This window comes from Trachurus trachurus (assembly GCF_905171665.1).
Source record: "Trachurus trachurus genome assembly, chromosome: 4".
NCBI lineage: Eukaryota > Metazoa > Chordata > Actinopteri > Carangiformes > Carangidae > Trachurus > Trachurus trachurus.
In genome coordinates this window covers 2220408-2233628 of record NC_139898.1, presented here as the reverse complement: position 1 = coordinate 2233628, position 13221 = coordinate 2220408, and the positions used below count along the sequence as shown (strand labels likewise).

At 39.3% G+C, this 13221-nt stretch overlaps 1 protein-coding gene across 1 annotated transcript; it reads right to left on the bottom strand.

The window, feature by feature from the left end:
• Positions 1-338: 338 nt before the first annotated feature.
• Positions 339-3409, bottom strand: znf648 (zinc finger protein 648). Its single transcript, XM_083970647.1, has 2 exons — positions 3212-3409; positions 339-2961 (listed from the first exon to the last, which is right to left on the bottom strand). Exon 2 carries the CDS (start codon positions 2868-2870, stop codon positions 1497-1499), a length of 1374 nt encoding a protein of 457 aa, XP_083826773.1. The 5' UTR covers positions 2871-2961; positions 3212-3409; the 3' UTR covers positions 339-1496.
• Between the last annotated feature and the right edge of the window lie 9812 nt (positions 3410-13221).

Here is a 13221-nt window from a genome sequence, read left to right as displayed (position 1 = left end):
ACATATCCTGGTAAAAGTAAGGTAAAAAAAAAAAAAAAAAGTCCCATCCTGAACAAATCCATCTTGCCAAGAAATAGCTGGCACTCCCAAGGTGGGCCTCTCACTTAATGTAGCCCAAGTGACAACATGGCAGGTGCTGTCTCCTTTTACCATTAGTCTGCAGTACTAAGTGTGAGTGGGACACACTGGCAAGAGAATCCAACTGCGATGTAAGTCACCAGTTCATGAATACATTACGGACAGATCGCTTTATTAAGTGTGATAGTGTTGTAAAAATATGTTTCATAAATTTGTTAAATGATGTTTAAATAAAAGACATTAGCCTGGTGATATTCTAATCACCATGAGGTAGAGAACTTTAATTCACCTTCACAGTAAAATGTTACACAACAGAGTTTTTTCCATTTCAGTCCACTCATTCCTTGATAGAACATGCATGTTGAGGTTTTACTCACAAAAATATTTTATTTAAATTTGACATAAGTGTAAAATCTGTAAAACAAAACTGCTATACTGTGAAACACAAGGCACTTTGATACCAAAGACATCACGTGTCAATTAAATGAAATGATTAGCTCCACAGAGCAATGTCTCTAAAAAAAAAAAAAAAGTTGAAGGTAGAAACTTATGAACTTACATCATTAAGCTTAAGTATCTCCACCTGGCTGTAATGTACTGCCTATAAACCTGTTATGAAGCTGTCTACTGCAGGTATGGCTGATGTGTCTGATACTATATTTGGGCCAACATACTTTTCAAATTCAAGGTGAAGAAGTGCTGGCCCATTAAAATGCTATGCTTAGCACATTCCTTATTTGAATTGAGTCACGTGCCCCACCTTTCACACCTTTTTACTGGAGTCATGGTGACCCAGGCAGGCAAGCAACATGATTGGTTCATTACGATAAAGTGCCTGTGTTTCCTTCATACAAAACAACAGTGTTGTGTGTAATATTAACTGCATTTGCACTCTGTTTGCAATCGGTTGTGGTTATTCTGTCCAACCCGTTTAGCTGAACAAGATAATACAGTATAACTGCCCCACAAATGGCATCCTCCATATTGGTCATATAGTTAAATGAATCCCACCTTAAAACAATTATAATATATACAAAACATGATGATTTTCAGAAAGGAGGACTTTGGATTCAACTGCATACATTTTAGCTCAGTTGTAGCTCAACTGCAAACTGAGTGCATGTTGTCACTGTCACTTTGTCACTGTGAAGTCTGTCAGCTCCAGTGTCAGCAGTGTGCTGGAGGCAATTTTTATCCGATAACATTCTCATGGGAACCCAGCACTGAGGGGACAGACGGTGTGTAAGTTATAGTACATGTGACAATTTCAGAAGACATGATTCTTAAAAATACAAAACTCAACATGAAATAAACTGGTGCCCAATGACCTTGAAAGGATCCCATTTACATTATACATGTTAATCTAGATTCAAAATTGTAAATTGAGTAATACTGTACAGTGATGCTGAACAACACACTCAGACATTCTTACTGTGCTTCAGCATGTGTTGTGTTAGCTTTGCAGAACAGTGGAAAGATTTGTCACACTCGGCACAGACAAAGATCCTCCCGGTGCAGGTCTGCTCCTGGTGGAGCTTCAGTGTTGCTAGGTGGCTAAAGTTCATGCTGCAGCCCGTGCAGTTGTGGGGTTTCATTTTATTGTGTACATACTGGTGACGTACGAGGCGGGAAGCCATCGCAAAGGTCACGCCGCACTCTTTACACTTGTAGGGCCGCGCTCCGCTGTGGATGGCCTCGTGCTCGGCCAGGTTGGAGGACTTGGTGAAGCACTTGGAGCACACGGAGCAGACGTACGGACGCACTCCTGTGTGGATCTTCTGGTGCTCCGCCATGCGACTGGGCAGAGCGAATGCCTTCCCACAGTCGGGGCAGGCGAAAGGCCTCTCTCCCAGGTGCTTGCGCTCATGACGCTTGAGGGAAAGGGGTTTATTGAAGGTCTTGCCACAGTGCGTGCATGGAAAGGGCTTATCGTTGGTGTGCATGTTCCGCTCGTGCTTCCGCAGGTCAGAGGAGCGAATGAAATCCTTCCCACAAGTGTCACAGACGTAGGGCTTTTCACCCGTGTGTGTGCGGATATGCTTGCGGTAATCTGAGGACCAGATATAGGTCTTGACGCAGAAGGGGCAGTGGTATGGTCTTTCACCGGTGTGAAGACGCTTGTGCTGCTGCAGCGTGCCCTGATGGGAGTAAGACTTATCACATATATCGCACACATGTGGCTTGAGGCCGCTGTGTGTTTGTAAGTGACTCTGCAGGTTGCACAGCTTCTTAAAAGCCCATGTGCAGTGTGTGCACTTGAATGGACGGGACTCTGTGTCAACTTCACAGCGCTTTTTCATCGTTAGCAAAAGTCTAGGGATCTTGTCATCTTGATGCTTTTTAGATAATTTCTTAACAGAAGGACAGTTCACATTTTGACTCACTTGGAGCTTAGATGTCCTCTTTTTGGCTGAGGTCTTCCTTTTGAGGTGTTTAGAGCACGTCTTTTGTGTAGCCTCCAAGAGCACTTCATTACATCCATGTGTTTTACTGCTAGAATATTGTGACAAAGCTTCACTGCTGTGGTTTTGGTGATCAAAGACTTCTGTTTCTTCTCTTGGAGAAAGCTCAGAAAACTTCTCCACGAGAGACCAGTTTGGTGTTTGAGGGTTCAGATAAAGAATCTCAGCATCAGTGTTCATGTTTCCTGAGTTTAGACCTCCACACAGGCCACTAACTCTCGGATCAGTCTTCAAATCATCAGTGTTACTTACAGACTGTCCATCTGATGGTGAATGACTTCCATAGTGTCTCTCTTTATGTTTCCGTACATTTCCTTTTTCATCGGCCATCCCCGTAGATATGTCTTCAGCCACTGGCACTTCTACCAGAAGAAGTCATCTGCATGTGTTCCAAGTTCCTGACACAATTCTTCTTCAATGACTTGAAAATGAAATACACACATTAGCATTCCAATAAAGTAAGTTCATTTTATATTTTAGTCTCTTAACTTTGTTGAACTCTTCAGTCTCTTTGGGAAATATCCTGTTGCAGCCACATTACACTTGAACTCCAAGACTATAAATGTTTTTCTTCAGAGTTCAGGCTCATCTTTCCTCAGAAAAAAACCCCCCAATGAAATCAATTTCATTCATTTTAAACTTAAAGTTAAAACATTTACAGAGCCACTTACCCTGCGGTCTCTTTCCGAGCAGGTTGGATTCAGGAGATGCCACAGAGTCATACTAGCCCCGGCTCTAGAGTAACTTATGTTTAACTAAGGGTAGATGTCCAGTGGTGTTAACAGGCGGGGTTTGGCAGCAGCCTCTGAGTCAGCATCTATCCTGCCAGTCAGCAGCAGCGATGATTTCTTCACAGCCTGGCTCAGCTTTCCCTCCACTGACTTGGCTTAGACCGGTGTGTAGGTCTTAAGTTATACAGCCACGGTCACAGATTTATAAGATCAAATTCCCGTCAGGATATCGAATGGTATTAATTCAAAATATTTTATTAGCTTAAGTTGTTGTGTTTAAACCTGTACAACGGCTACTCACATCATAAAATAAACCTTTATAAAACTGACGCTGCAAAATGTATACTTAAATTTACTGCGTATGATTAAGACGCATCAATGAACTCAGCCAATTAAAACGATTGACAGAACGGTCCCTCGTTATATGTGGACTAACGGACAATACAGAAGTGGAGGAGCTGTAGACAGATTAACTATCAGCTTCAAACTGTTGTTTAGCCAAAAGGTTTCTGATTCATTGATTTTAACGCATGTTTCCCTGCGAAGCTTTAGGTGCCCCCGATTTCCATTCAGGTAATGAGAATTTCGGTATTTTGACCACGAGATGTCGCTGTGAACTCGGTAATTCAATCGACTGTGGAAAATCCCTCACTCAACATACACGCAGGCATATCTGTACATGTTGCTGTACATGTGGGCAAAAACAAGTTTCATATTTTAATTACACACTAGTCTGTTCACAGATCCCACTGCTTGCTTAGTCAGACAGTTTTTTCTTTTGTTTTTTGTTTTATCTTTTATTCTGAAGCAGACATGTCATCCTCGTTTTTTTTTCCATTCCTCAACATCTCCTCCACATTGTATAAGGTTTGAGCAACATGGTTGTATTAATCAAAAGGTTCTTGTGAGTCTGATCCTGTAATTACATTGACTTGCCCTTTGTGCTTTTTCCTTTAACTTTAATTTGTTGTGTTTGAAAAGTTCTATGAACTTCATCAGATTTTTGACATTTCATCTCTTTCCACTTTCCCAAACATCAACACCACATGTATACTGGTATATTTCCTCATGTAAGGTTTCTGATATATTGTAAGATAATATAGAGAAATATTTCATGCAAACACATGTGTATGACATAACCACTGTAGCTCAGGGAAAAGCAAAAATGCCATGTATTTGTAAGCAAACATTGTGACTGGCATCCATTTTTTTCTGTCATAGTTATGTATATAACTTTATCACTATGCATACTACACAACATACTTTCCAAGGAGTTCAAACTCAATTTTAAGTCAGAAAAAATGTTTCTAATAGTAAAAGTTAACGTAAATTTCACATTTATACTTTACTTTAAGGTTCCAAAACCGAATGTCATTGTTTATAAATCATTTAAAGTGAAGCCTAAGTCTAAAACAGAGCTGGTCAGAATGAGTTCAGATGTTCCTGACTGCACCTTTATATTTGTCAGTCACAACAAAGCTGTGGTGGTGAGTGTTATGTAAGTCCTTTTTGTAGTGACGTTACAAGTGAACTGTGCTGCTGAAGCTGTACTACAGTAATAACTAGATATAGGAGCATCACCCAGGAAGTCCCTGATGGGATGTGATGGGAACATCGTGGTTTGTTAGGTCTACTTGGTTTTTCTTCCAGACCCCTGGTCAGGGAAGTATTTTCCTGCAGTGACTGGTTAAGTATAGTGACTGGGCTTCATTTGAATCCTGTTCATTCCTTTGTATATTTTTTTCCCACAACATTACTGTATTTCTGTGAATCCTGGGAATAAACCGAGTTTATGAACATAGGTTATTCCCGAAGTTGGACGTGAATGAATATTCCATTGATTCATATGTAACCCAGTGGCACACTACAGAGGAAAAAGTGCAAAGTCATTCTGGGGGTGGGTCTGGATCCTCATGGTGGAGTAGACAACCTTAATTGAGAACATACCCGATCTTGGAATTTTCCACAGAACTACATTTTCTGGCAGGGAAAATTGTTGGATTTGCTTTGCTATGCATCCAGTTGCATAAGCTGTACCCTTCAGGACATCAACACATGTTGTACCTTCTATAGTGCAGACTTGCTGTGAGGATTTGTCTCTTTTGGCCAATGGTTCGCAAAAACATTCTTTATTTTTTGAAAATAATTTAAAATTTGCTCATGGGAAAATGTATGAGGCTTTATATATTTATATAATATTGTGGCTTGCAGAATCAAAGGAAGTGAACAAAATGTTCCAGTGGTGCCAACATGACTGACTACTTTCACATGTTGTCTAAATATAGTGCAATAAAGTTTTAACAGGAAAAGAAAAGTTTTGTTGTATTTTGTACAGTCAATTTCCCTCTGCACCTTGCTGCTCTCTTGTTTTTGTCATAATTTATTACAACCACGAAAATCAACAAATTTGACTTTGATTTCAGCAGTCGATAACTGGAGCATTAGAACAGATGGTAGAGGTACTGAAGGAGGATTTTGACACATTTGGACGGAGCCAGAATAAAACATTTTTTTAGGTATGCATCCACTTTTGATTAGGACAGTTAATTATTTATACTAGCTTCATATTAATACATGTGAATTGTGTAATATCTTGAGAATCTGCTTATTCTTTATGCACAAAGACTTAGATAAGTAGCCAGGACATGGTTAGCTTAGCCTTGCAGGGAGAACCTGTACAAATGAGCATATTTCCCAAAATGATAGTTCATCATCTGTAGGTTTATAAATGAAAATGGAAAATCACAACTCACACAATTTTATGTCTCTGAAAAACTGAATCTCAATCAATCTTCCATTACTACATCAAAGCTTGCAAAAGTTTGCCAAACCAAAGGAAGCATTAGATCATCCTGTCTTCAGCTGACCTCTTTGAGTCAAAGAGGAACATCCTATATTTGTTCCCAACTGGTTTTCACAAAACAATGCATGTATTTCAGTGTGTGGGGCGTGACACACAATTATTAAGATTCATTAAACACGAATGCGTTCTGATGAAGAAACTCTGAACATTCATCTCTGTGACTCTCTCTTTACAAGTATGACCCTCAGGGATGGCTACGTCAGGTTTCTGCTCACCCTGTGCTCACTCCTATGACCTTTGTAAAATTCCATTATCTTTGTGGCTGGAGGATGGGGGTGGTGTTGCCTTCACAGCCCCTGACAACCTCAGCATGGGGGCTTGTAACCTGCAGGACAGGATTTGACTGGGGGAAGAGAAAAAGCAACAAGGTGACCAAGGGGAAAGAAAATTGTTAGAAAAGAAAGTCTAAGGAAATAAATCAGTATAGAAAGAACTGCCTGAGGGAAATCTCCAGCATTTAATAATTGATTTGCATTGTTTAATTATACTTTCAGAGTAACTGTGGATGAAAACAAACGCAAAGGCATTAAAGAGGCATTCACGGTTAATGAAAAGTTTTTGTCCCTGTATTGGCAACTTGACACCAGGGAGCTCAGCAAAACAAGTCTGAAGAAGAAAAAAAAACTCAGAGCAGACGAGTCTAGCCTGGTCATGTCATCCAAACTCTGAGGAGGAAAACAGGTGAAGCTTTCACCATGTTTACAACTTGTTTACAATGACTTTTAGTGCTATCATCTTAACTTGCACATATACCATTCAAGCACGGAGAAAACACACATGATCATTTTGATATGGAGACAACACAGACCTCTATGGCTCCGTCTGAAACTCACATTTAGGTTTCTGTCTGTCTGTGTCATTAATGAGGTTATAAAGCTGATTTGAATCAGATGCACTTGGACTTTCTTGTTCAACTCAATCAACCTTGTGTGTTCACCTACAACCTGCCTGGAACAAGCAGTTTTACCATAGTTTACCATGGTTTTCTCATCTAGAAATCTAGATAAAACAAACTGTCTATTATCATACAGTACACTGCAGTACAGGGGCTGTAAAAACTGAGAGTACACTGATTGTAATGACTGCTGGATAAAAAACAAACAAACATATAAATCCATATGGCATAACATCCTGAATATTAAACTACTGATAAATGACATTCAGGGGACATTAAAGGAATGGTTTAACATTTTAGGAAATATGTTAATTCACTTCCCTGCCAAGACTTACAGTACATGAGATTGATGCTAACCACTCTCACATTGCTCTGCTAAATAGCAGCATTCAGTATGACAATAAGATCAGCAACACTTTTAACATAAAGCATGTTGTCATAATGTCATTTCTACAGGGCTATTTTTCTGCCAGGCCAGACAACAACACAACTTTAACTGAACTTCCAATTAATTGAAAAGGGAAATCTAAATATCAATATATATATATATATATATATATATATATATATATATATATATATATATATATATATATATATATATATATATATATATATATATATATATATATATATATAGACTGGTAATTATATTTTGAATGATATGTTATAAATTCCATGTAATAAACAGAATATCTGTTTATTTTATTCAAAAACCAAAGAGTAAAAACAAGGTGCAAATTTACTTCTTTTTCTTTTTCGGTTGCTATTGTAGCACTTTGAGATTTTTTGTTAATATAAAGTTTGTTACAAATAAAATGTATTATTATTATTACTTTTATTTCTTGACTATTACTTGGCCTTGCAGTCATACCACTGTGAAGTTGAGTGAAGTTGACAAATTATTCATTTATTTAAAGCAGAAGTGAGTGATATATTTGTGTTAATATAAGTCTTAAATAGTTATATCTTCCGACAGCAATCACTTACATAGAGTGTTTGGACTGAAACACGGGTCTCTCAGTCACTCTGCTCTGCTCTGAGCCGAAGAGAAAACATTTATCGTATCCTACAGTTTTTATCCAATGAGGAGAGAGAACGGCATGCAGGGCTGTGTGTGCAGCCAAGGAACGCCGTGAATGTGGTGACGTAGCGACGAGGACTGTTATGGTGCGTTCAAGGAAACTCGTATTTTTCCGACCGTGAAGTGGTACCAGTTCGATCTGGTACGAGTTCACCGGTCGGAAGTTACGAGTGGCCGTTATAGTGACTTTCACCGGTAAAACAGGTCGGAAAAACACGAGTGGGTTGCCTGGAATGCTACAAAGTCGTAAGTTGTGACTTGAAGCTGTAATTTACGATTTCAAAAGCCTGCCTGGAACGCAGCATTAGCGAAAACGACCGGATCACTCACTTCTGCTTTAAGGCTTGTGTTTTCTGTTTGTTGGTTCCAAATATTCACTGTGTTGCTATAAATGTAAAAAAAAAAACACGTTTTGTATGTTCAAATGTATTGAACTTATTCTTAGGCCTGTTGCTTTTCTTTCTGAACTCTCATGTTTTCCATCACCGGGTCAGATGTGGTGCACATGCAGCAGAATGGCTTAAACCCAATAGGAGTTTAAGCCAGGAGAGTTTTTTGTGCCTAATTTGGATGTACCCTGACATGAACCTTGCTGTGTTCCATTATCTAGATGGGCAAAGTATTCTACTTTGTACCTATTAGTCAAAACTGAGATCTGAGCTTATTTCTCATCATAAAACTACTGCATGTTTGTGTGATGATGTTTGTCTGTCCAGTGTCTAACCTCTCTGTCAAACTGTGCAACTTTGCCTTCACAGCTGCTCAAGTTTCTGATTATTAGCACAGTCACATTGGGATGGTGTACGATTCAGGTCCCTAAACCCACCAATGGCTGGCTGGTGGAGTCGGGGGTGGGGATGAATCATAGTCAGTCTGGTGATAGCAGTGATAGCTGAAGCTAAAGGGCCTTCAAACAGAAGAAAGTGCAGTCATGTGATGAGATAAGACAGACAAGGATAGTGCTTCATTTGCTGTTTGGACGCAAGATGTCTGATTAGGTTTAGAGTCTCAGATTGAATTGCAATTCAGATGCCATTTTATTTACAATGAATAGCCTGTGTAGTTTGATGAACGGTAAAAGTGAGATAAGCATGTCTTGATATGTGATTGGCTTTTCTGGACATTGTTTTAAAAAAAGAGTCACAGTTGCAGTTTCTAAGCATGGTCTTTGTTCTGTGTGCTATACATACTCTTGTCCTGCCTGTTATGTAATAGGCTCATATGGAGCACCACCCCCGCCTCTCCGCCTGTGCTCAGATTCTGGATACCATGGAAACGAGGCTCAAGGCGTTATGTTTTTCCTCATGAGCCCTCCTTATTGTCCAGTTTATCAGCCCTAGTTACTTTATCTGAAATATCAACATTTATCCTCATATTGACGCTAAAGTGACGCACACTTTACATGACACTGTACAGATTGAACAATGGGATCAAATAACACAGGATAAAATGTACTCAGGCATTACTACAATGTGTGCAGATTGCCTTAATCAACATTTATAGTGGAAGAGTTTCTTCTAAAGTCCTCTTGTTTTGTCTCTCCATTGTACTAAAAGGTATTTATGTGAGCAGTACGATTTTCTGTGTTAAGTCTGTGGATATAATCTAACGAGGCCAATGCAACGTGGTTGACTTTTTAGTTTGGCAGGGGACCCTGCACCAATTTCAATTTGAAATGTCCTCACCACTGCCAGATACATGGCTGCAGGCTAATACCACTACATGTAGTCCATTTGGTTGCATTCATGCTAAATCAAAAAGGAAAAAAATACAGAGAACATTTAGGGAAATGAACTTGGCTGACCAGACTTTGCTCACTGCAGCTTCATTTTGGTTGCCAATGTCACATCTTATCTCAAATTTTGACACTAACAATCACATTATTTGGAAATTATATGACAGAGAAAACGTCTTACCTTAAAGCAGAAGTAAGGTGAATATTTGTGTTAATATAAGTCTTAAATAGTTTTATCTTCCGACAGCAATCACTTATATAGAGTGTTTGGTCTGAAACACGGGTCTGTCAGTCACTCTGCTCTGCTGTAAGCCAAGGAGAAAACTTTCCTTGTATCCTACAACCTTTATCCAATGAGGAGAGAGAACGGCATAAAGGGGCGGTCCTCTCTGTGTGTGCAGCCAAGGGATGCGCGTGAATGTGGTGACGTAGGGACGAGGGCGGGGACTGCTAACTCCATCGGCTGACAAGAAGTTAGCCAAAACCACCGGATCGCTTACTTCTGCTTTAAGTCTGTGGATATAATCTAACGAGGCCAATGCAACGTGATTTTGACTTTTTAGTTTGGCAGGGGACCCTGCACCAAATTCAATTTGAAGTGTCCTCAGACCACTGCCAGATACATGGCTGCAGGCTAATACCACTACATGTAGTCCATTCGGTTGCATTCATGCTAAATCAAAAAGGAAAAAGGAAAACTTTTGGTTGCCAATGTCACATCTTATCTCAAATTTTGATTACATTTAAAACTAAAAGTTGCAATCACACTAACAATCACATTATTTGGAAATGATACGACAGAGAAAACTTCTTACCTTAACCTGACTTAAATGAAGGCTTTGTCAACTTAAGCTGAGTCAGCTAAACTGTGGATGCCAATTTTCTCCTTCTGAGTGTGAGTGCTGTCATGATACACATAACTTCCTCCTCAGTGAAGGAAGTGATTAGGTAACTTGCTTTAAATTTTCACCTCATGAACCTCACAGTAGGAGGGTTTTACTCCAGCTTTACGTAATGGAGCGGAGCATGGTAAGGTCTTGGTCATGGTATAATTTTGTACAGATCAGTGAGTGAAGCGTGTCAAGGAGCAAAGAACAGGGTCACTCAGGCATACAAATGTAAACAGCCTTCAGACTAACTTTACTTTCTCCACTCAGTCAGATCTCTATATGACTGATAGCCTGATGAACATGACCACAGCTGGTGAAGTGGGACAACTTAGTTTTTGTGATCTCAAAATGTCACATAAAAAAGAAAAGACTATGAGAGAAAGAGCTTTGAGGTGCAACTTTTATTGGAGTGCTTCTTTTAAGTCACAGTCACCGTACTGGCAGCAGTGATTCCAGTCCATGGCCTTTGAACTAAAACAAATAATGAGGCACAAAACACGCCATTCAGTTCTTCCATGTTAAATTTAGGACAAATTCCTCAATAGAAAGGTTAATTGATTCAAAGATAAACTTAAAGGGATAGTTCACCCAAAATTCAAATTTCACTCATTATCTACTCACCCTCATGTCAACTAAGAGCTGTGAGAATTTTCAGAGTCCTCCGTCCCTTCTCTGAGTTACTTGTCCATATAATGGTTGTCAATGGATACCAACTTCCTTCGTCCAAGAAGACACACCAAAAAACATCCAAATACCTCCATACTGCTCGTCTGTAATGTCCCTCTTGTATTGAAGCCCCGACATGAGAAATTGTTCCGAAAAAAATTAAATAAGTCTATATTTTAAGCTTGTTTGTAGCGGAAGCTCCCAGTGTCTCGGTTCACTGCTCTTCCTGTGTCAGTGCAAATCTCGCGTGATTTGCACTGACCGGCGGAACAATTTCTCATGTCGGGGCTTCAATACAAGAGGGACATTACAGACGAGCAGTGTGGAGGTATTTGGATGTTTTTTGGTGTGTCTTTTTGGACGAAGAAAGTTGGTATCCATTGACAACCATTATATGGACAAATACTGCTGCGCGGAGCCCCCCGTAACTCAGAGAAGGTACAGAGGACTCTGAAAATTCTCACAGCTCTTAGTCGACATGAGGGTGAGTAGATAATGAGTGAAATTTGAATTTTGGGTGAACTATCCCTTTAAAAAAAGAAACATGATATCTTTGACGACTTGAACACAGTGTATGCTCTCATTTCTGTCTATTTTAATACATCGTAGACTCTTAGTGCAGCCTAACAAACAGCTGAAGCATCCATGGCAAGACGAATTACGGAACTTGAAGCTTGATTTGAATCTGTCCAAGTTGGTCTTCATATTTGGTGAAATGAATGACTCCAGTGCCTGGGGAAAATGTTGAACAGTGATGCCAAACAAAACTGGAGGTATAGCTTGTGGTAAACCTGTCGGAGAAAACGATGATCACCCTGTTAAGACACTTCACAGCACTGAACGGTTAATAAAACTTTAGAAAGAAAAAAGGTTGGGACTGAATGTTTGGCATCAGCCCCCTCTCCAGCTCTGTACATATTGTACTTCTATTGCAACAACCTGCAAATCCAGTTTTTTGCAGTGTTTTCAGAATGAAAGGAACCAGACAACATGGTATGAATTAAGTGAAACTAGAGGCAGTCACATCACTGAATCAGATATAGTTTAAGTGCAATAGAAACAACATGGTGAAAGTACTGTGCGTGCAGCATGAGAAGATTAAAAATCGTCCTTTTAATAAGCTTTAATAATTAAAGTTGTTCTCACTTCAATTACTAAATTATATAAGTCACCAAATTTTGTTTTAGCAACTAATGCAATACAGAAAATGACACATGGAACAACTGGCTTCTCAGGTTTTCAGACAGATTTTGGTAGGAACTTCCCGTCCTGCTTCTACTTTTCCTGACCTACTTTAAGAAGTAGTTCATAGGTTATCCAGGCTTGTGTCAAAACAACATACCAGAAAGTCACGCACACTATTTTTGGACTGAAACGTGCCATGGATGAGCAAAACCCCTTTAGACACAGCAAAGTCATTCTGCTCACATGTGAGTGTCACTACCCTGACAGTAAATGATAAGCCTGTTGAAAGTTCTTAAAAGGTTTGACCTGATACTAGTTTTCTAATAACAGTCTGGTCTGTTCAGCTGCTTCAATAAGTAGAAGGATGTGGTGTTTGGTTGTCTAAATGAAGCACCGTTTGGTAAGTATTACAGTGTAGTTTTCCCTTCATGCTGGTCACATTTCTTTAGATCGGGATCAGCTGAGTGTATGGATGTTACAAACAGGTTTCTATTACAATATGATGCAAATCAGGACATATTAGGGACTAGAGATGTAAAAATGTTAGCTTTTTTTATTAAAGATTTTTTGCAAGTGACATTTCCAAGTGAAAAAACAAGACAAAACAGACATGCATTATTAAAAAAAAAAAA